General features: G+C 45.9%; 1 protein-coding gene across 2 annotated transcripts in view; it reads right to left on the reverse strand.

Moving 5' to 3' along the window:
* Positions 1-23,990, reverse strand: part of LOC144174697 (scavenger receptor class B member 1-like) — a 44,859-nt gene extending 20,869 nt beyond the window's left edge. The window contains exons 1-8 of one of the 2 annotated variants that reach the window (XM_077703521.1): positions 23,749-23,990; positions 23,439-23,514; positions 16,406-16,497; positions 15,178-15,338; positions 14,303-14,444; positions 7,457-7,499; positions 7,290-7,357; positions 6,200-6,291 (exon numbers count right to left, since the gene is read on the reverse strand). In XM_077703521.1, coding sequence (XP_077559647.1) covers positions 6,200-6,291; positions 7,290-7,357; positions 7,457-7,499; positions 14,303-14,444; positions 15,178-15,338; positions 16,406-16,497; positions 23,439-23,460 — 620 coding nt within the window. In that variant the 5' untranslated portion in view covers positions 23,461-23,514; positions 23,749-23,990. Of the gene's footprint in view, positions 1-6,199; positions 6,292-7,289; positions 7,500-14,302; positions 14,445-15,177; positions 15,339-16,405; positions 16,498-23,438; positions 23,515-23,748 lie in introns of both variants that reach the window. The other variant, XM_077703520.1, reaches the window with a different exon arrangement.
* Between the last annotated feature and the right edge of the window lie 759 nt (positions 23,991-24,749).

Raw genomic sequence — 24,749 nt, forward strand, 5'->3', positions numbered from 1 at the left:
CGATGTTTACGTAGCGGTACGCAAAAAATTAGCGTTTAGCGTATGCAAAGGCACAAACGCTGTACTAAAACTCTCTATTAGCAGCAAAATAGCGTGCGTACGTGAGGCTGCTTGCGTTTACAAAGCTGCACGCCGAGCGCTTACGTTTCAAACCTAGTGACATCGTTTAAATACACTCGCAAGCACAGTGTAACGTAGTCACATATCAACCGTATGCTCAGGCGACAAGCAAGATATTATTTTATGTGGGACGGAGATTGCGCATAAAGGCCCGTTCGCACTTGCGACGAAAGCGAGCGAAAGCGATGGGAATTTCGTCGCTTTGTCGCGCGACGATCGTGTTTGTCGAATTGTCGGGAGAAATTTTCGTCACGCGACAGAATTCCCGTCGCTTTCGCTCGCTTTCGTCGCAAGCGGGATTGGAAAGTTCTGCCACTGCCGTCTGCTACGCAGCGCGGAGGCAACCGCGCGATCTGCTCGGGCCGGACGAACGCGCACACTCCCGCACGGCAGCGCCCCAAGCGGCAGCCGGCCGCGTACATCGCTCCCGGCGCCCGCCTAGGGACCGCCCTCGGCACACTAGCAACACTAGCCAGCATATTTCAGGCACAATAATGGAGGAAAGATCTTTTGCTTCCGATGAACCAAGTTCTTTGCCCGTGTGTTTTTAAATACGTGAAGTGGTTAGCACGTCGCCCTCACGCAGCTCTGTATCGTCGTAGCATCGCTGACTGTCCGAACGAAGCTTGCAGCTAAGCCAAAGCAGCGACCCAAGCTGTGTGTGTGTGTGTGCATCGCCTCCTGTGTGTAGCGTTCGTTTCGCGATGAAATGCGACGTTGTACTTCTGCGGGTGGATAGTGCTTCCCATGGTCTGGATTATCTTTCTCGAACGACGAACGACTCAACCTCGCATGGGGTATGTGTAGTGTGCCTGGCTAAAAGCCTTCTCGCTTGCGTGCCAGAGCTCAGTGACTTGCTGTTCGTCCCCGCAAACAAGGCGCGAGGTGAGTGCCGAATTTACGACGGGCAGGAGGAAGCAACCGATCGTCTGTCAATCGCGGTTCAGACTTGCAACGCATGTTGTGACGTTGTGTTCGTTCGAAACGCATCTCTGGTTTGTTTTGAAGTTGAATAAAATGTATCCGTCAAACCCGGGCATTCGGCTCAGGGAGTTCTCTGCGATTGCACGAAAGAAGTGCCACGGGGCTTCAACGCTTTCTTTAGGGAACGTACTCAGGTAAGAGAATACCCATGTCGTGTTATGGCCGTGTTGCATTCAATACGAACGGTTAAGCGTTTGTTTACACTTGTTTCGTTTGTCGTAAAATGTAGCACTCCACTCCGCTGGCAGATCAGCCGGCGAGCCGACGCTGAGCAGACGACTCATCTCTTTGCCGGAAGTGCGTGAAAAAGCCGCCCAATAGCAGGATGTCTTGCTCATGACGAACATATGGGAATCGATGATGTAGACATGTGAAGATGGCGGCGTCCAAAAACACGAAGGGAAGGGTGAGAAAAAAGCGACAAACTTTGCAACAAAAGTGTGAGCTTTCCGCTGCGCCTAAAAGAGTAATACTTGGCACAGCTGACGTTGACGACCCAATCTAACGATTGCGCTAGTTTATTTAGTGTGCTCAAAATGCCTTTCAGGGCCCCTTTAATACCTTGCCTGCAAGGTTTTGAAGAAATGTCACGACTCAGAGGTACCTTTTTAGTCTGCAGCAGCATGAACATCACCACCACAGCAGCGCCCATCACTAACATCGTCTACACTCCATAATCATCATCATCATCTACCGCGGGTGCTTTCGTAAGCAGTCCAAGCCATGTGAAGAGAATAAAAATCAGGTTCCTGTTGTGGCATGACGTCTGGTGCCGTCTCTCTCGCCTGATCAGTGCTCTACAACTCAATTCCAAAATTTTCTTATACACACCACTTTTTTCACTGCATCAAAGGCATTGCACTGAAGACACTGTCAGTGCTCTCCCACATCCATGCCGACAGCAAGTATGTGCAGTGGCGCTGCTAAGGGGGGCCTGCGCCCCAGGTAAGGGGGGAGGGAGGCTGCCACTTGTGCCCCTCAAATGTGTGATGCAGACATTGAAAACTGGAAGACGACTGTAACAAGACCCCAACTTTGGCCTGTTCAATTTACGTCTACATCAACGGATTCAAATTTGCCTCCTAATATAACAGAAAAAGGGGAGCATTTTGTCTCCCGAAAATGTCGCGGGAATCTATGGTGAGTGCGGCTTGAAGAGTATTGGCTTCAGGTGGGCGGAGGCAAAGGAGGAACGACTCCCAGCTCTTTCGGCCCTGGCGTCGTCATTTGACGAAGCAACACACAATCTCCTCTACCGTCTGAAGAACAGAACGAAAACTGCTAGTTTTCTGGGCGAGCGTTGCTCAAGGGTGCCTCTTGCGATAGACATCACCATTGTTGAGTTTTTGCGGGGTAGGACGATATGAAAATAAGAAGCTTTAGTAGACACAGGTTACGACGATAGGGCGGGTGAGGAAGCAGAAACTCCAGTTTGCCAAAATGTCTATGAATCTGTAAATACTTAGATTACCAGCTTTATATTTTTTGTGCAAGATCAGGGTGTCATAGGTATTACGACAAAAAAAAAAAAACAATTTTTTTACAAGAAAGAGAAATTTTAATTGCCTAATGACCTAATCAATTGTTGTGCCTGCAAAATATTAAACCCTTGAGTAATTTTTCATTTCCGTGCTTCTGAGGTCCAAAGCTGTACGAAAATACATTAAAACAATTTTCGCTTGAAATAAAAAATCCAGCACTAAAAGGGCTAGAGAGGGGGTGCCATCGGAATGACCGAAACGTGCAGGGGTCTAGTGAGCAATCGTGATCTTCAAAAGGGGTGACAGTGGGGACGCAAAAAAGACGACTTGTGGAAAAGAACACGCAGGACAGCGTGCATTCTTTTTTACGTGTCGCCTTTTTCTCACTTATTCCCTGAATGTATCACCAACTCATCCAACATTCAATTCGTTAAAGCCCCTTCATCACGTCCGGGACCACTTTTACTCCGGTGGACGAGAACAGTACAAGTGAGGCATCAGGGTCAGCAAGACTGGTCATGTGTCCTTGGCGGCTTTCTGCGTGGCTTTTTTGCACAAATGAGATGTGCACGGGCTCATGGATCTTTTCCTGGTGCCTCTGCGGTGACGGGTTGGAGATAGTGTTCTTAACCGTTCCGGATTATGCAGGACTGCCGAGACTTATACAATGTCCTGAGAACCGCGCCGTCCTTGTTGGGACAGCTACAACACGTCCCAGAATTGTTCCGGACCATCCAGTTAGATATTTTAATGCAATCCAACGCACGCTTAACAAGGCGAGTCATGCTGCAAAACACAAAGCTAGCACGAACTTGTCCAGGCAGACCTGCAGGTAAAGCTGAACTTCCCCGCGAAATGCGACAACTTTTACGAGGACATTCTCCAGCAAGAGCAATTGTTGCGAAAAGCATGTAGTCAGCTGAAGTACCTCTTCAAGAGGCCGCAACAATAAAGAAACAATTGGATTTGTCTGGAAGATACCTCCATAAAGAAAACTGATTTCGTTGCCTCCCTACCTTTAAAGGTAGAGGACGAGTGGAAAATAAAAAACAACAACAAAATTAACTGCGCAACAAAAACAAGCACCTGCTATATCACCGCTTTACTAGCATTAGCCATTCGATCCGCTGAGTGTTGACCACCCCCAAGATGTTTGTTGAGGTGGGCGAGAGGGGCAGTTTCTGTGCCAGGCAAGGTGTTCTGCCGTGCGCTTTTTGAACATTGTTAGCAAAAAAATGTCAGGGACTGTGCGACGAAGGACAGGACGCCTGGGATTTTAGCGCTGAGTGCCCCTCCTCATGCATTGGGGAGATGAAAAATTTACTGCTACGAATCATACAGAACAAGAACGACGTCTGGGCACAAAACTGTCGCCCAGTACTGCGAAACAGACCGCAAAAGAGACTTCGGTGAAACGTCCAACTCCGAAAGCGTGACCAACAGGAGAAAGACTGCGACTCAAGTCGTACATATTCCGAGAGCAGCAAAGGACATAAATCGTGCCCTCCAAGCCCTCCCACTTGTGTACACGCACGGACTGTGCTCCACAGCAAGTCACTTTGTGAGTGACCGCCGCTACAACGTGACCCCAGTCTCCCCTGAGGAGGGAACCGGGCTGTTTCTCGAAACGATTGGTTCTTCATTAGTACTTTTGGTGGGAGATTGCGATTTTATTTCCTCAGCTACTGGGAAAAGGTCGATTCATCTAGGAGCAGTCTTGGGCTAGTCCAATGCACAACGGCGTGAATGAAATTGTCAGCAAAATACAGTCGAACACGGATATATCGAACTCCAAGGGGATCGCGAAATAGTTCGATATATGAAAAATTCGATATAAAAAATATGGGCTCTGAGACCTCATTTGTGGCGGACCACCACTTATCGATCTGCGCTAAGTCCGCACTAATGACGCAACAGGAGGCTTTCTTTGCGTGAAAAGAAATCGCTCATCTTGGCCTGCTTCTTCGTCCTGTATATGGAATTAAAGACGCTGGTCTCGATCTGCTCAAGGATATCCAGGTGCGACAGCCCAGTTCCTCCATGTTGCCGCAACTACGTCGAATGAAGCTGAACGCAGCCGCCAGTTCACCGGTGGAGTACGATCGTGTATCCGCCTCCTCGTCCGGACAATCTTCGCCACTCGAGCTATCAGCCTGGGTTCCTGCAACCGCAGCTACGATATCCTCGTCACCGGCGCTCGGAACAGCCTAAACATTCCTGTCAGCGTTCACGAAGTTGCCGGCAGACACTCCGGCTGGAACAGCAGCTGGGAAAAGGGATCACAGCTTGCGAAACGTGTCGTCCATGCCCTCTTCGTCGTCGTCGCCGTCTTCGCAAGCTTCCGAAAATTAAGACGTCACGAAGCCTGCCTTCCAGAAGCAGTTGGCCACGCTCTGCTTTACGCTGTTCCAGGCACCAGTCATCATGCGTTTGGCCCCCAGCTGGTCAACTTTAAGCTCGGTGCCCATGCGGAGGTTCATCAAAAGCCTATCGAGGAGTCACCTCCTATACCCAACCTTGAACGACTTTGTCGAGTGGTCGAGCGGCTGCAGCCTGGCTGTTGTGTTCGGAGGCAGAAACTTGAGCTCGATGTTGTCGAGCCCGCAGGTGGTTTGGTTGGCCAAGCAGTTATCAATTATGAATCAAGTGTGACGCTCCGAGGCCCCGGCTTCTGTCCCTGTCGGTTTTTGGCGAAGGCACTAAGCGACCGCGGAAATCGGGGGTGCAGCGACCGCCGAAGAGCACCTTCTAGCTCGCGCGGCGTTCGATATACCCAATGTCGGAAAAAATACCGTTCGATATAAACGTACGAATTCCTATACTTTTACACAGAATTTTCAAGGGGATAATTCATGAGTTCGATATAGACAATAATTCGATATACCCGTGTTCGACTGTATCGGGATGGGCACGACCGAGGGGCTGCTAGCCAGCGTGAGGAGCAGGTCCACTCAGGCCCGTACAAATCTGAAATTTTACTCAAGTGTTTTCTTTATCGCTTGGGAACTGCCAATTCATATTTGCTCCATTGGCTGGCGGCAGCCGGGGGCGTTGTCCCTGACCTCGACAACCAAAACCCAGCCTCTCCACTGGTAAGCGCTGTGTTTATACTGTGTTAAAATTTTCAAGACCCTAATGTCAACTTAGGTGGAAATGTGTGATTGAATACTCGCTGGTTCAGCTGTTTCAATGACCAGAGCAAAATCATAAAAAATGCGTCAGCTGCCTTGGGGGAACGTCAGGCAGCGATCCAATTTGATTTAATAATGGTTTCGGGTAAACCAGCCTCGTCACGAAGGGATTTAAAAGAGCCTAGCTAATTCTTATGGTCACAACTCATTTTTGTAGCTGGTTAATAATTGCTCCTAGTTATATTCTTGGTTTATTTGCTGAGCTTATCATGTGTCTTTGCACACTTGACCGCATGCGCTAGACCCTTTCCAGGTGCAGGTGCTAAGCTTTGGAAACTGTCTTTAGACAATTGGTTTCCCTCACGCAAACACTGTGCAGAGGTGCTGCAGGCATGTAGAAAGAACAAAGTGTCTATAGTATGCATTAGCAATACCGGTCGAAGAACCCACTTTTGAACAAACAAAAAAACCCTGAAAACTCACTGTTTGCCATTCCAACGGGTGATAACGTTATACTTGTCCATTCCACTTTTGCCAGTATACACAGTGAAAATGCCATCGTTGGAACTGTTGCGCTGCAAACCAGAAATGGAAGGACCGATCAAAATTTGCAAACAAAACACACATAAAGGCAAGCACTGTGTGGACGTAAATGGTGGAAATTTAGAACCCAGGCTTCTCCCTCGACACCAACCTTGTCCACGCTACTGGATGCCAAAACTACTGCGACTTACAGAATTTTACTTAATTTTTTCTGACACGAGAAAGACTTGAGTGGTTTTTTAGGTTACAGCCTTTGTTATTTGTACATTTCTACAATGACACAATGGCACACTCATCCACCAAGAGGCAGCAATACGCTCCGAAAGATGCAAGCAACAGCTCCCAGCTGCTCGGAAAGATGCAAGCATGACACAGAAACCAGCCTCTGCAACATCACATAGGAAGGCCCAAGACTGAAGAAAAAGGACATCAAAGAGGAGCTTGCTGGAAGTTGTGAGGACATGGCACTGAATTGAAGGCAGTGTCTCCACACCTACGAACCTCGAAACGTTCACAGCACAGACCCCTTTTGATGCTTTTGGCCTCAATAAACTGCCGCGAAAGCTGTAAGTGGTATATTTCCATTCATGTCACCATAAATCTACTGATATAGGCCAACTTAGCACTTCAGTGTCACTTGAAACTCCTCGGCCTGCAGCACATTAAAGCACTGCTTACAAAAATTCAATGGTAAAACAACACAAGTGCACACAACCGAAACTGTATTGGGTGCTAAAAAAGGCAAATCACACCAACCCTTCAGCTTTAAATACTTTTGGCACCAGTTTTATGTGCAAAGGTGCCCAGTATCACCCTCCTTTTTTCAACAAGTGTCCCTGAAGTACACAGCCTACGATAAGGAGGATTGATCCGAAGTTAGTGAGCGGCACTTGTTGGACTAACAGACCAAATATCAAGGACTAAATTTGTCAGTGTGAAACATGTAAACCTGGCCCTAGTGCTGGCAACATTGAACATCAGCAATAAACACCCCAGCCCACCAAAGATTGTCACCCCGATTTTGACTAACCTGGATCATCCAGCCAAACTTTCCTTTCGTGTCTGGCAAGTCTGGGTCAATCAATCGGCTGGTTGCAACTAGTGGGTCGTTGTAGCCGTCGAAGAGAAGTTCGCCAACCGTGCGCTCTATGAGCAAATGTTCATCCAGACGGTTGATTATAAGTGCAGTCAACTTGCGCTTTATGAAGTTCTTGATTTTGTTAACGAGCACCCCCGCTGACTGAAAAAGAGGCAGGATCGCACAGGTCAAACAAGAGCCCTGAGCATCAAAAACAAGAATAAAACAAGTCCCTAACAATTATTTTTGCAGTTAGAATTGCTATGACAGAAAAGGAGCCGTTTTAAAGCAGGAATTGTCCACACTCACTCACTCAGCAGAGTATTTGAGGCTGCTCTGTCAAAACCCGAGATTCAAATGGGGCTCAGCACGAAGGTGCGACATCTTTCAAGTAGCCAGAGGCAGCCGTCTCTCGGGAAAGTTGCCTCACTGCCTTTTCTTAATATTTCCCCCACTGCCAACCATACACCTCATCTGCAGTGCACAAATCACCACCTGCACCTTTTGCAATGCATCGTTTTCCTTGCATGCGCACCAGGTCAAAAGAACAGAACGGCCACACTGCAGCAGGCTTGCTGTAGGACCAAATGCTTTACACTTTTGACCGAATGAAGGGAGGGTTGTTGCCAATACAGGGAATTACAATTTCACCCTAGACATGTTCAAAAATTTCTGTCACAATAAAATGTATGCTGCGTTTCAACCAAACTTTGTTCACCTGTATATCCTCCAGCCAAACACATTTGACAGACTTATTCCACTCAAAGGATTGATATTAGTTCTACAATTATTGTATTTATTTGATTATCAGGCGGTCACAATTATAAGGTGGAGGTGCAGTTTAAAGCGTAAAAAATCTCACACACACCCACACAGACAGACAGACAGAGCTATATATCCAGAGCTTCGAATAAAAGGGGGTGTGCCTTTGAGACGATGGATTTGAGAAAAACCTCGTCTTATATTGAATTATATTTTATGTTGCAACAGGTGGTGGATTTTTGATGTTACATCCTCCTTTGTTCTTGCTCCACTACTACTCTAGCCATCTTCCGAGCTTTGTAGATTACTTCCCATGTGCCAGGAAGACCATGCACAACTTTGCTTTATTCGAAAGATTACACAACTCAACCTCACTACACCTTTTTATTCAATAAAATAATTGCTGCCATCACTGAGGAATCAACATTAAACAAATGGGTTTAAAACTTCCCCCCCTTACTGCAGCACAGCATGACGAAACAAGGGCTCTCCGACATACATGGCGAAGCAGCAACAGGAAAAAAAGGGGGGGGCAGCCAGTAACATTACTCAATACTGTTATGGAGAATCCAGATGTTTGGATTTGCTGATCAAACTCCACAAAAACTAGCAGGGTGTTTGTGTACATAACCCTATCCCATATAATGGCAAAGCCATGAGCTTTGTTCTTGCTTTAGGCAATAAAAGTGACTGGAATTAAAGAATTTGAGCTCACCTGTGCCCCCGGCGTGTTCATAGAAAATGGCGGCAGGGGCAACTTCCAACTTAAAAGGGGTACTGACACCAATTTTCGGATTTATATTATTACACACTTTGCTTCCTTTACCCAACAGAATAACCTAGCTGAAATACGAGCGGCCTGCGACGTGTGGAACATACTTCAATTTTAACTTGATCTGATTTATCGCGCTGACGCAACAGCCCGCCGGTGCGCAGCAAATGGACATCAGCGTGACATCACTCCGCGAGAGGGAAAAGAAGTGACGTAGCTGTCTGCCTCCAACACTCATTATAAAATCGTGACGTCACTTCACGCGCACGGCCCAGCGAGTGGCGATAGGGCGCTGGCGTGTTCACGAAGTGATACACGTAGCCAGAGCTACTGGCATAGCCGCTGCCCAGAAAAATACTCTCGCCTAAAATAAAGTTCGACAAGCGGGAAAGGAGCCGATAATAAAGCCCAGAATCTCAACAGAAGCCACCATCAGGCCTTTTATTGAAAGCGGTCATCAGATTTCCACCGCAATGCTAGGCCTAATGCCTTCAGGCAGCTCGTCTGCTCAGCTCCGGCGGTGGGGCGGTCGAAACAACGCCTCCTCCGGCCTTTGCAGTGTTTTGACGTCCGCACAAAACGGTGAAGTCATGCTAAGGTTCTGTCACACGTGGACTCCAGGCTGGAAGTGCGGGAAACCAAAACGGACGATTTTCAGGCCATTCAATGTAATTAATTATCGCGCGCTCAAGTATTTAAAGTGCTGTTTTGGGTTCGTCAGGATCTGGAGCATTGATGAAAAAAAAAAAAGACAAAGTTTTGGTGTCAGTACTATTTTAAAGGGACGGACAACCGATTTTTGTCGCGTATATGTTCTCTAGCTCATATGAAAGCCAGCGTTTTATATAGCCCGATAACCACAAGCAATTTCTAAACAAACTGGCGGAAATAATTTTAATTTGGTAGCAAACTTTCTGAAATCGGAAGGGTGGCGGTTCGTAGTGTCGAAACTTGACACTACAATATGTGTCCCTGTCACGTGACCTGCAAACCTAGCAGCTACTGTAACTGCTGAAACGTTTATTTGCGTATTGAAAACCTTTAAAACAAGTATTTGTACAAGGTTAAATTGCATATGTATTTCTAAACATTATTCTGAAATTTTTAAAGACACGCCGCCCGCCGTCGCTGGGTGCCTCTCAGCATGCCTCTCAGTGTGGCTAACTGAGCCTCCATGCCCAGAATCAACGGCAGCGTTCAGTAAACAGACCCAGCGAAGGAACTTTGACCATTCTGCCTGAGTCAGGGGCGTTTATTCTGCCAAAATATTTGATTTCAGTTTCCAAATACGCCAACGGCAGCTTAAAAAAAAAAAAAGAAAGAAACGTCGCGCCCGGGGAGAATTGAACTTCCCGCCTCCACAACGTGCGGCCAGATTCTACCTATCGTCTATCCCAACAGATGGCGCGTTCGTGCAAAATAGACCGTTGCATTAAAAAAACACATAAAGGAGCAGGAAAGCCCGCCATTCAAACTTTTTTAGCTGGGAACAAGTTTTTAAATATCGTTTTTTATTTCGCATACAAATAAAAGTATGTTGCCGAGCTACTCTATGTCATGGTTGCCAGCATTAGTTTTGGGAGGGACACATACGGCTCGTAGATAAAAAAATTCGATTTAAAAAGTTCTAGGGCGTTATCAGCAAAACCGTTTCTCGTCAAGGTGCTTTAAGTGATGCCCTTTCATTTGGGATAGAGAATATATACTCGACAAAAATCGGTTGTCTGTCCCTTTAAAGGCTGTTGCACTGTAGAGATGGTGCAGCACCCCTGCCCCTTGTAAAACCCCCAATAACGTTAGCTCCCAATTAATGTTGATTTATTGGACTGCAGCTGTTTGTCAACAATCTCGATGATGATGGTTGGGCTTTATTGGCGCAAGGCCGACTATGGGCAAAGAGCGCCAAAGAAGAAGTTATTGAGTTTTGATCAGACCGTAAGTACTAAAACATGCGACTAAAAGTAAAGGTGATGCAAAACAAAAGACAATGGAGATGGCTGGTGTATAGGGCCAGGGTGATTACACGTGATATGACAAGAGCTGCAGAAAGTTTACCTCAGCTAAAAACTTAAAAACACGTTGACTAGAAAACATTTGTTCGTCGGCTAAAAAGTATGATGGGTGCAAAGGAATGTGTCGTCTGTATAATTCAGGGAAATGTTTGTGTCGTGTTGTGTCAAGTGCCTTGCATGTGATTAGTATGTGGACTATGGATAGGCCCTTTCCACACCTGCTACACGTGGGTCCCGAAGTTCCAGTGAGCAGGTGGGAGTGCGTAACATGTGTGTGGCCTATCCGCAGCCTAGCCAGGGCGACTTCAGTGTATCTGTTGTGCGAGTCAGTTATGTAGCGTCCCAGTTGTGGTTTTATTACGTGTAGTTTGCTGTCTGTTTGTTGACTCCAGCGTAATTGCCATGTGTTACGAAGCTGTCGTCTGATGTGTGTCTTTAGGTCGGTGTAAGGTACTGTTATGTCAACTGTGGTCATGAGAGCAGCAGCACCAGCCATTTGATCAGCAGTCTCATTGCCAGGGATCCCACAGTGACCTGGTACCCAGCATATAGTTATTTGAAGATTTGAGGCATATGCAGTCATTAGTACCTTGAAAAGAGCATTGATCACACAGTTTTTAGATGACTTTCCGGATGACAGTGCCTGTACAACGCTTAGAGAATCTGTGTAGATGATGGACTTTGGAATTTTATGTTCGAGGATGTGGTTTGAAACGAGTAAAATGCCATAGGCTTCTGCCGTGTAAATACTGCTATGAAATACTGCAGCACTTCCAGGAAGGAACAGGAAGTGCTGCAGAATTGCACTCCTGGGTACCCTATTTTTTCCTACTAATGTGAATGATAGGTCGCATGATATAGGATGTAGATGCCATGGTGGAATTAAATTATGGATGGGTGTCTTGTGTGTGTCTGAAAGAGGGACCGTGAGTGCAGAAGCCTCCTCCCTAACTCAGAGAGAAAGGTAAGGAAATAGATGGCCTGTTTAAAAAGAGTTGCAAGTTTGATGTATTGTTCATGATGGGATTAAAAGGATGGTTGGTAAGGGACACAATCTTAGATGCATATAGCAGGTCAACATACTCCCGCTGATGCCCTAGACACCACTTATCGCACTCGACATAAAGGCTTTCGACAGGGCTAGTGCGGAAAGTGCCGCATGAGAGGCGAAGGCCAAGATGCAGCACTGGGTCGAGCATTCTCAGTGCGGTCTTTGTCGCCGACCCATACACGACACTGCCGTAGTCGAGCCGAGACCCCACCAACGCTGTGTACAGGCGCAGCAGGAGTTGTTTGTCGGCCCCATAAGATTGATGTGAGAGAACCTCAAGAATATTCATTCTTTTTAGGCATTTACATTTGAGCTGTTTGATATGAGGAATGAATGTAAGTTTTTCATCGAATAAAATGCCTAAAAACTTGTGCTCCTTGTTCACAGGAATTTGCACATTCGCAAGAGTGATGTCTGGGTCCGGGTGGACCCCACGGTTCCTGGAGAATACAACACAAGAGCTCTTTCCGGGATTAATTTTAAAACCATTCTTGTCTGCCCAGCTGGCAAGCTTCTTGACGCCGAGCTGGACTTGACGTTCGCAGATGGACATGTTACATGATTTAAAGGATATCTGGACGTCGTCTACATACATGGAATAAGAGATTGTGGGTGGCAACGCCTTTCCAAGAGAGTTCATCTTAACTATGAAGAGCGTGCAGCTCAACACTCCACCTTGCGGCACGCCATTTTCTTGCACATGTACCTTTGACAGTGCAGAACCAACTCTGACGCGAAAGGTTCTCTCCGACAAATAACTAGCAAGAGTGTTAAACATATTACCAGAAACACCGAATGACTTGAGGTCAGTAAGGATTCCATAACGACAAGCGGTATCATAAGCCTTTTCGAGGTCAAAAAACACAGTTACGCAGTACTGTTTATGCACGAAGGCATCCTTAATATACGATTCAAGAGCTACTAGTTGATCATTCGTGGATCGCCCCGCCCTGAAGCCTGCCTGGCAGCTCTCGTGAAGGCCGTTGTACTCCAAAAAGTACACGAGCCTCCGGTTTATCATCTTGTCAACAATCTCATCACTACAAAAAAAAGGGGTGACCTTTTTTATTTGAAACACTAAATGTTCCATCTACAAGCCCACAGAACTTTAAATACTTGGTAGATTTGGTCAGCACTGGCTTAGAGCATAACAAGTTCAGTACAAGTACCTGGCAGGTGCCCACTCTTCCGTTTTCCTTATTATACAACATATTTGAGTGAAGGCTGCAATATTTTTACGAGTGGTATTCCAACGAGGCAGTGGGGCAAAGTTGTATGTTGCCTTCATGGGGCCTTTAAATCTTAGTTCTCTATCTATGAAGGCAGATATTTCCCTCACATGGACTTGAATGGATACTGTTCAGAGCAGAGAAGACCTGACACCATGCAATCATTCTGAACACCTTGGAGCTACCAATTTTACTTCGTTATTAATCACCCGCGAACCCCCATGCCAGTGACCCACTGCCCACAATTTTTTCTCTTCACTGGCTGTCACAAACTGGCGGGGAGTGCACCGCAAGCCCTGCATGGGATTTAACAGATACGATTACATGTTAACACTGTGTTGCATCTGGTGTTTCTTTTTGCAGACCACACCTCACCGCTGAGTAATTTTTTCTACGACTTCATTTCCAAACGCACTTCCCTGGCTTCAAAAAACAAAGTACCACCCTTGGAGTTACCACATATTTTCTTTACTAGTAAAGCACTTCCCTACCATTGCCCCTTTAACGACGTTTTCAATTTCATTTGCTGTTTTTATCCAAGTCTAGATGCCGTATTCTGAATCGCTCCTCCACCCGAACCTGCAGACAAGGAAGTCCTTGATGCGGTTTTTGTATGTAAAGGCATTGGGGTATCCTCCACTCAGCCGAGTTGAGGAAACACGTGGAGTGGAGGACAGACTCAGAATACGGCCGTAGGTCTCTGTCCCCTCCAGAAAAGGCAGCGCCACCCAGCAAGCAGAAAAGGAAGCACCCTACCAAGCATTCCATTTCGGCGCTGCTGTTTTGACAGCAACAAAGACTCCCTACCAGGACAAGGCGCTGGTTGACAGCCCTGTATCTGCCATTAGAGCAATTGAGGCATGGTCTTCTCGAAGGCCTAACAGTAATTAAAATGCCTGCATTTCCATGGCAAGCTAACTTGCCATAAAATGCTCCACTTTGGTCTGCATATCGTGACGCATGAAGATGATCCCTCACTCATCAGGTATCACTGGTTCTCTGTATCACTGCCAAGCACACCAAAACAAGCAACACGCAGGAATCTAAAAATATATTCATGTCTAGGCAAACCTTTCTCGGCAGGCATGCATTTAATCACGAGTTTCAGTACTCAAGTAGCCAAACTATGCATGGCTTACCACAAGAGGGGCATTGACTGTTGTGATGCGGTCACTGAGGCTACCAACGGACGCATTTCTGTCAAAGGTGTACGTCTTGACTTCTCTGTATGAAATTGTGCCGTTGGAGTTCCAGACGATACCTTCCTTGACCCATCTGGCCCTGAAATTTATTCAAAGCTGTTCAGCAGTGCAGACTGGAACTCTGGCATGATAAAAAAAAATGTTTTCAGATAAAATCCTTTTAGGTTACAAACTACCATGTCAAAGCCAAGTATGCCACTAAGTTTTCTAGAAGAGGATTACAAATTAGAGTAAACATGACTTGTTGAAATTTGAGCTTCATGTACCGAAGGCTACACGAGCTGTGAGGCATGACATACCGCAAGGCACCAAACAAATTTAGGCCAGCTGGAAATTGGTAATGTGATGGAGTTTTGAGGCACAGGCACTTTTGTTTTTCACATCCACCAGAAAAACTGCTGCTACAGCCAGCAAGGTTCCATTTGCACCCATTTGGAATCTACTTAAATACAAAATATTGTTCGCAATAGTATTACAGTTGGTTAAAAAATGACATCAGTAATACGTTAACAAAACAAGAGTTGCCAGCAGGTAACAACCTTATCTATGTGATGCCTAAACCACAAAGAAAACACCCCAGTTGTGATATTAAAAGCAACTAAAGATAAGACTTCACAATTAACTGCTTTTATGCTCCACCAAGCAGTAACAAAGACTTAAGAAATGTAAAATTAAAGCGGTATGGCCTTGCTTTTTGCTTGGATCAAGTTTGTCATTCTGAACAAAAACTGTAGCCCAAAAAAATGTTTCCACACAGAACCACAGAATCACACACTTGCTGGCTAGGCAGTATAAAGATAGTACACCCTCACCTGTAGGAGTAAGGTCCGACTTCTTCAAAACGTGGCTTTTCTTTTTGAGCTAGGAACTCATCCGGATTTGTCAAGTTAAAAAAGTAGAACTTCCGGTATATGGGCACAGGAATGTCTCGCCAGAGATTAAACGTATCTGAATTGTTCACGAGCGGGAGTTTCTGAAATGCACAAAAAGGGGGCTAGAGTAAGAACTCAAAGAACAGGACACAAAAGGAAACGTTTCTAGAACCAGCAACTCTTTTTTGCATGTGGCTCCTTCAAAAAATAGTGTTCAACGACCTTTAATAATGGTGTAACTCTTGCTTTGCATCAACACAACCCACTTCTCACTGCAAAGTGCTGTGTCATACTTGTTTACAGAGCACTTGCGAACCAAAACAAAGAAAAGGAAAAAGAAACCGAGCGCTGTTGTCAGCAGGCACTCTTCAACTAATATGAACGGATTAGAGGCCAGCTCATCAACTCGTTAAACTATCTCGCCTTCCCCTGCTTCGAGTCCCGTAACTGGGCATCCGACTGCCAATTGCGTGCACCTCTTATCTACTAACACCCGAGATGTCTACAACGGTAGAAGCAAGAGCACTATCTAATCAGAGCACTCCATGGTAATTAGCAGCTGATATCTGCATACTTAGGTGGGAGAGTGAATGGGAATTTGAGATGACGTTGCTTGGACGAACAAATTGACAATTGTAGGCCATACATACGCAGAGCACAGGCAAATTAAAAAGAAGAAAAAAACAGCCACGCAACTACCAGGTCACGAAAGATCTGTCGGCTCACAAAGCCCCTACATAACCGCGTGCAAATTTTTGCATAGTGTTACCATGGCACTGGCTTAGCCTTCTGAAGTCAGACTACAAAAGTTGCCCGGATCGTTGCACCCATCACTCAGAAAACTGGAACAAGGCTCAAAATAGCTGTCGTCCCCACATAGCCATCTACTTGGGGGATAAAACTGCAGCCCTAACCTTAAGTCAGTTATAATTGTCCTAATATTTTTAACAATAATATTAATCTTAAAAGTTAACATTATGCAATTTTCAGGCAATAGGCTGGTGCATATGAGCTAAAATAAAGTTGCCAAAATGAGCAAGAGTTGCACTATCCGATTGTTATAATACACAAGAAAATTATAGCAGTAACATAATGAACCTAGAAGATTTGTAAGGGAAGAAAAAAAGAATAGGAAGGGCCAATAATTTGGCAGAGCCAGCCAAGTCACCTCGTCCAACAGGCTTGTAAATAGCCTAGGGAGCAGGAGAACAGCAGCACCGCCAAGGACAGCTAGGACAAATCCTACGACGCCGAGGACAACTGCAAGAGAGAAGAATTGTTTACAGGCAACCTATACATGTATGTGTGTTTGTATAAGCATAATGAGATGTTTTTCCAGTTACTTTACGTAAACGGTCCTTTTTCAGTTAATCTTCCCCTCAAACAAACAAAAATTAAACCGCGTCAGACATATTACCGATTGGAAAACTTCATTCATAAACACAGTTTTTACCACAAAACCAGGCTGTCATCTGGAATTCTTATAGCCAAGAAAAGTCTCCTAATAAAGCTGAGCGGCGATTTCTCACTGATTGTGGGGTTCAACGCGCAGATGCTTCACAGACGATGAGGCGTGCCGTAGTGGCGGGTGCTGGATTAATTTTGACCACCTGGGAATATTTAATGTGTGCCAAAATCTCGAACACATGGGCGTTTTCGCTTTTCACCTCCATCAGAAAAGCAGCCGCCGCAGCTGGGAATCGAACCCGCGTCCTCGTGCTGACCAGCGCAACGCCTTAGCCGCTGTGCCACTGCGGCGTGTGGCGATTTCTAACTACTATCAAAAATGTACCAGTAGAATTTTCTCTTCTGGCACTCTGACAGACATCAGAAACTTGCTTCAAAGCAAGTTTTAAAGTTTTAAGCGAGCATGCTAGAATAGAGTTGCTAGAACACAAGCTTCACTCAAAATGCATGCAAAGATTGTTTTCACACTACTAGTAGTTCCTATCGCAAAATGTTATGGGTGCCTTTGTACATATACATGAAGACGATGGTTGGTGTTTAATGGCCCAAGGCCAACTAGGGCAAAGAGTGCCAAACAAAAGTTTAATTGATTGATTGTGATGTTTAAAGCACTGAAGCTATACCTGAGCCGTAGTGGAGGGCTCCAGATTAACTTTGATCACCTGGAGATCTTTAACATGCACCCGAATACATTGGCATTTGCATTTTTTCACCACCATCAGGAAAGCAGCCAGAGCGACAGATGGAGCCCGCGACCTTGGGCTTAGCAGCACAACACCACAGCCACTGAGCCACCGGGGCGGAAAAAGTTATTTAATGACACTGGTGTAAACGTAAAGACTAAAATCTGTCAGCCAAAATATAAACGGGAAATGAAACATAATACAGTGAAGATGGCCGGTGTAATGGGCCAGGTTGCAACTATGCATGAGCCTTCGTACATACATCACAAAGAACGGCCACCCCACCCTTCTTGGTGCAGCTGCAGCCAAAAAGCACAGCAGACTATAGCTGCATTCCGTCACTGCACAAGTTGCCCTTGTGCCCCACTTCTGCCCCTAGCATACAAGTTTTTGAGAAGGAGCATTGTTTATTTTATCACCTTGACCGAAATATGTTATTGTAGACATGTGTCAAAGCTTTGCACATTTAAAAGATATAGCGCTTGGCCGATGCTCTCTCGGTAAGAAAAACAAAACCCAAATTTCTCAAAAGTGGTAATAAAAACAATTTCTCCCAAGGTAAAGATGTTCAAATAGCACCAAATTTTTACTGCTAAAATTACAGAAATAGTAAAGCCAGAGACCAAAAGACAACAAGGTCAGTGTGTGCACTCAAATGAAAAGAGAAGTGAATCACCCATGCACCGATACGACGTACGTCCCCGCAGACCGTAAAGTCAGGCAAAGCGCAGTGTAGATCAATGGCTTTGTGAACAAGCCTTCACGCATGTTTATGCACATACATACTCCAGCTGAACTGGGCTGGTCCCCTTGAACTGCGTGGTTGACGGGGGACAGTGAGTACAGGGCCATAGCCAGAAATTTTATGGTAAACGAGAAGTTGTGCCCAAAGAAACACTAGCACTTGCTTACGTGCTGCCTGGCGAAAAACAAAGCCCCTTTCTTAAGAAAAGGGTGGCTGAAAAGTGAAGCTTTCTCCATGCAAACTGAGTCAATTCAAAGTCCACGATCCAAACTGCCGAAGTCCACAGCCAATTCACCTCAGCCCAAGTACAAAGCCAGCGCCCGCACTATGAACCTAAGAGAAATGCTGAGTGCCCCGAATGCGATTAGCACAATCAAACAGACACCAGTTTCATAACACGAGGGACCTCCACAGGAAGCGTTTTTTGTTGAGGCGCACACCCCCCACACCAGCTGGTGGGCTCCTTTCCTCCACGCCCCTTTCCCTCTCACTTCTTGCCCTAGCATTTTCCCACAGACAGAAGAAACGTCAAAAAGCTTCACTGTTGAAAATTACAGGATGGGGGTTCAAGCCCCCTCCTCCCCCCAGTTGTCAGATGTGTATTTGTTTGGTCACCACTTATTCCGGTGTTTACGAGAGTTTGGCAGCTCAGGAGACCATAGCTTGTTTACGAGTCAGATAGAGTCAGTACAGAATAACTGAAACAGTGCTTGGGCATTTGTCAGTTCCAAGAGTGAATGGCATGGACATCGGAAGGGGGGGCACAAAAGGGGAACTTTCCCCCCACCCCAAAGCCACACCAGCACAATTTCCCCTTCCCCCTGCCCCCTCTTCCTCTTCCCCCTCAAGACAAAGTCCTGCCAGCACTCATGGTGATGTGCAATAAGCTTTCACAATAAGGTTTCGCTCCCCTAACCCAGGGGTTTACACACACGCGCCAGAAGGATTTCCGCACCCCTCCCCCAAAAATATTCCACAACCATGAGCACCCCACCCAGGGATTTATACACCCTCCGAACAGCCCCCCTTCGATTCCCGGCCGCGGCGGCCGCTTTTCTGATGGAGGCGAAAAGCAAAAACGCCCGTGTGTACGAGATTTCGGCGCACATTAAAGATCCCCAGGTGGTCAAAATTAATCCGGAGCCCTCCACTACGGCGTGCCTCATCGCCTGCGTTGCGTCGGCGCGTTAAACCCTACAATCAATCAATCAACAGCCCCCCCCCCTAACACCCCCAGGAGGATTTCAACATCCCCCCTGCCCAAATCAAAATTCTGGATAAACCCCTGCCCCCACCACCTCACCCCTATCCCACCGGTTGTTTCACTTTGAGTAAAGTGGCAGCAGACACTGAAATCTGATGCCTCAGTTTCGAAAACCCCTTTTGGCTCTTGTCAGCCTGCACGATCAAATTTCAGTGTGACTCTTAGCGCGAGGATTTCGCTTCTATGACTGTCCTTCTGGCTGTAAAGCAGATCATGGTCACATCAGAAGAATAAAAAGTGGGTGCTTCATCCACGTGGAGGAGCCTACCATTTTAAAAGAAATTTAAAAGTAATTCATCGCGGTTGCCACGAAGACAGTGAAGATGCAAGGTTCTCATACTTGGAGAACTTAAGTGGAGCAAACCCGTGACCCGTAATGGACCACCTAAATAGGAAATGTCCAGAAAGCAGCCACAGAGTGATGCCCACGTGCTCCAAAATGGACAGTCAAAAGAGCAAACGTCGGGAAAACAGCCACAAAGTGACACGTGTAGGCTGCGAAACTGCTTTAGAAGCTACGTTCACTTGTGTGGTTATGTTGCTTCCAAGTGAAAAAAAAAAAAAAGTTGCGCCTGATGGAATCAAAGTACAGTCTTGCCGTATGTAATTTACGCGGCCTTATTGCAGCTGTTTTTATGATATGCGACGTCAATGAAAAAGCAACACATATTGCTGCGTTCTATAATTTCCCAGTGCAGCACTGGTAAATTATAGTGGTGACTATGTCTGCTTTCCTGTCGAGTGGTCTGCAGTGAGTTACTTGCATGCGGACTGCTGTAGTAGCATGGAGAGTTCAAATCCTATCAGGTATTAGAAGGTTTGTTTTGATCAAAAGCTATTGAAATTCTGTTACACAAAAGTGCACGCTTTTTCTTTCATATGCAACACACAAAATAAAAAAAAATGAAGGGAATTAACAAAAAACCTTTTGCCACGAGCGCCATCCCAGTTTGTAGCCATGTAGTTCCTGCCGAGAATGAAAATGACGTGGCGCCAGTGAGAAAAAGAGACAGGTTCCACAAGCCCACCAAATTTTATGCATTAACATGCTTTAGAAACTCTTCCGAACGACTTTGTAAGCTCCATTATGCACAAATTTTTCAAATGGCAGTTTGCCTGCACAAATTTCCCATAACAAATGTCTCAAAAGTTTTTTTTTTTTCCCGGAAAGAAATGAGTACCAGGCTATTCTATTCACTACCCCTAATCAATTATAAATTGTATTTGTTAGAAGCCTCTTGGCCTTGACTATGTCAACCCTGTTCTTGGCACGAACTATGGTACAAGCTGACATAGCGCACATGACAAAAGGTTCTATTTCAAACCTAATATTTTCCTTTTCTGTTATATTGTGTTTTAGTAAGAGAAACTTTGAACATTTGAAAGGATTCGAACCCACCTTGCTACTATACAGCAGCCTGCGTGCAAGCAAGCAATATGCTCCAGACCACTACACCAACGCAGAAGCGCACACAAGGTAGCGGTTTCAACTATAATTTACCAATGCTGCACTGGGTCGAATGTAATGCAGCAACATGTATTTTGGAGTTTGAGTTTGTCTATTTGCTGAAATGGTACATAAAAATAGGCAAGAAAGTGTTGGGCCACTAGCAGAATCTAGTGGAGGCCCAAAAACAAATGCGCTGGCAGTGAAAATATAAATGCAAGGTATAAGTGGGCACACACAAATGGAGTAAATATACATCAGCATATATGTTCAGATACATATATGTGCACAGCTGATGTTACTTGTCGTAGAACAGACCACTGCAATAAGGTTGCGTAAACTCCATCTGTCGTGCCTGTGCTTTGGCTCCGTCAGAGGAACCTTTTTCTTAACTTGACCTAACGTAACTTAGTATTTCTGGTTCTGTAGGATGCTTTTTACTGTGGATTACGTCAGAAGCAACTCCAATTAATTTCAGGTTACAATGGACATAACTTGAAGCATCTGGGTAAAGTTACATTGTACATCACTTAAATTTTCCTTTTAGGTTCCATCAAACGTAACACTAGGCAGTGTTGCTTTCATCCCGCCTCTGATGCTTTTAACCCAGTATTTTTCTATTTTCTGTCATAAAAGCCTTTTGAACATGTACTTTCAACAGGCTTGTACTTACACTTCACCTCAGATATGCCTGGTGTTTTCTTTGCACCGAATATAACATGAAAATGCATTAGCCATGCCAAGCATTTTTGGTTTGGAACGGTCATATATACGTCGCGTTAAAGCATTTTACAAACATTTTTGCTTGGTGATTGTATCTATATGACAGACAGACACTCATGGACCAGAATTTTTGCATTTAGGTAGCCCAACAAATATTCTTAAAAACAAGAACAGAGGAGAAAACAGCTTCTTACACAACTACTCCGAAACCCTACCCCGAGATCGCGACTCAAAGAAAAGGGGCACACGTTTCCGCACTGCCAGTCATGCATGGGTCTTAGGTAAGCTCAGAAAAGGATAAAAATTCAAATGCAGAGGGTGATTACTCCACTGCACGCAACTGCCGCCGACATTGAACAATAAGGTAGTGCGATGCCATCACAACTCATGCACCCCGCCCCTCCCCCCCTTTGTCATGCGGCCTACAAAGAATGAAAGTGTCGCATAAGTAATGCCATCTATGGGAGAGCTACAGAGCTAGTGGCTGGACAGGGGAACAAGAACTGACGCACCAGGTTTAATCTGTAGAGAAACTTTTTTCTCTATCGTAAATCAGGTCACACCATTTGTACACACTATAGTGGCAGCTCTGGATGGTTGAAATAATGAGCAAAAGAAGTGCTCAGACATAAAAACTGTCACAGAAAAAAAGGCACTGTGAAACCAAGTAGAATGATGCAGATCATAAACATACAAAAAGAAAAACCCACAATCTTGCCACTATAGCACCGTTGGAGGAGGGAAAAAAGCACACATGCTGCGCGGCAGTTTCAAACGGGAAATGCACCAGCAATGACTAAGTAATGAAAGACTACTAAATAACCAGCCTTCGGACAGGAAACGATATCCCTTTTCGACGGGGTGAGTTGACGCATAAGTATGAGGAAAACGAGCCAATATCTGAATGCAAGCTTCTGGCCCACGTCCAAGCAAGATCGTGTCCTTGTTTAGTTTTTTAACGCTTCAGGCCACGTGCCGTTGCCAAGGACCAATGTTGTGTTACGACTTAAAATGGCAGCTGGTTTAAGCAATTTAAATATGCACTTACGCAGAGCGGCTACACCATTGGCCACAGCACATTCTGGATCGGTCAAGCATATCGGATTTTTTTTTTTTTTTTCGCATACGCGCATCGTAGCAGGAATTGATTAGTATCAGTAGCGATTATCGACAGGCTTTTGTTAGTGAAATACAACGGAGAGAATGTTATCAGCTGACGCGCGGTACCCCTGCTATCCGCACATTCAACCTTCGAAGTGCAGACCTTGGTCGAACAGCTCGAAAGAAATGGTATTCCACCCAGCGCTTTATCTTAAAATAGAAGTTTGCCCGGCCGCGACGGCCGCTTTTCTGATGGAGGCGAAAAGCAAAAAAATGCCTGTGTGTACGACATTCCGCAGTACGTTAAAGTCCCCAGGTGGTCAAAATTAATCCGTAGCCTACGGCGCGCGCTTCATCGCCTGCGTTGCGTCGGCGCGTTAAGCCGTACAAATCAATCAAAATAGAACATTTTGACGCCTTCTTTGTGGAGAGGTACTCGAACAGTTATTAGCGTAGATTAAAAAAAATCGACTGGCACTTTGTCGCGATCAGTGCTGCCATGAGTTTCAAAAACAAGTTAACCATGTTAGGCGACTGACAACAGCTTTCGAGACAAATTTAATTACACCGGGAGCCACGTAATATATTTTACAGGTGCAAAACTGACAATATGACAGCGACTTTCGTAGAGCGCGTTGCACGTGAGTTGACGCGCGCTGGCAAACTGGGACAAGGACTCCGACCACTCGGAGCGGGCAGCCTACACAACACAAATTTACGCACGCGACAAAAACACGGGCTGGGGCGCTGCCCGCACGAAATGTCACTTACCAAGCACGCGACTCACAGCCATGTCTATTTGAAGTCGTAACACCCATGCAACGTCCCAGTTAGCGCTGCCACGGCCCTGAAAAAATCGCAGCGACGGCACGTAACATGAGAACATACGCTCCCCGAGCGCACGGCTTTCCTTATCAAAAAGCTATCACGCCCTTATAAACATGCCCAATGAAGGTAACTCTAAGACGATTTACAAACGCAGAAAGAATTTCACGTGATAAGCAAACACTGAAGCGCAAATGGGCGAAGCGACTGCCCAGTCGATCTCACGTGCGCGCAAGTCAGCGCTCAGTTCACTCACCAGGCGATATCGTCCGAATTTTCATGGGCGTACGTAGCGCTCGCTGCGCGTACACTCAGTAGACAGTCACTAAGTTTACCGCACTTTGAAGTTCACTGAACTAAGTCGGACCCCTGTTCTGCGGCTGGACACTCCCACCACAACACAGCGCGCGTACGAGCGCGTGCTTTGAGTTGTTCGCCAACCGCTCCAACGCTCCAACTCCCGTTCTGCTTTCTGGTTTCTGGCGCGCAAGCCAACCAGCAACAAAAGCCGCCGCCGCCGCGCCACTGTGCGGCGCGCACGCGCGAACATAAAGAGCGCGCGTCACGTTGAAATTTTTGGTTGGGACAAGTCAGTGTTTTATCACATAGCTATAAAAATGCTACCAACTAATTTTATTTTTGTTGCTTTCTGTGAATCATAAAATGAGCAGGCGCTGCTAAATAGCACCAAGCAAACACCATGCATGAAAGCGAGTCGGAGGCGCGCTTTTTGACTTTAGATATCCTTGGCTCAGGTGTTCCTGTCTTGCGGGGAGGTCGTTGTGGGTTTCGCGGCTTGTACCGAATAGCCCGCGTTCTCCATTCATAGTCCGTGTTTCCATTCACAATTCTTGCCCTACAAACAAACGAGCAGTAATAGCAGAAGCGAACAGCTCGGTTAAACCTATCGCTTCACCAAGTTGAGATAGTCTGGTTAGTTGGACGAAAAGTTCTGTAGCAAAAACTGAAACTGCGCCCCACTAGTAGGTCTGCTAGGAATAGATGAAATTGAAGAAAAAACCTCCGTGCGATGTTAGCTGACACCGCTCCACCCCTCAAGTCTCATTCTAGAAACGTTGGCCCAGGTGACCCACTACGTGTTATTTTCTGTGTAACATTCTACTAATTCTACGGTGGGGTGGGTGAGGTTACGCCCAGGGGTTTATCCAGTTACGATTTTGGGGGGTGTGGAAACCCTCGGAGGGTGGGGGGGGGGGGGGGGGGGGGTATAAATCCCTGGGCAGGGTCAGTGACGCC

Source organism: Haemaphysalis longicornis, unplaced genomic scaffold (genome assembly GCF_048455015.1).
Source record: "Haemaphysalis longicornis isolate Haplotype H1 unplaced genomic scaffold, Haemaphysalis longicornis Haplotype H1 scaffold_3, whole genome shotgun sequence".
In the NCBI taxonomy this organism is placed as follows: Eukaryota; Metazoa; Arthropoda; class Arachnida; order Ixodida; family Ixodidae; genus Haemaphysalis; species Haemaphysalis longicornis.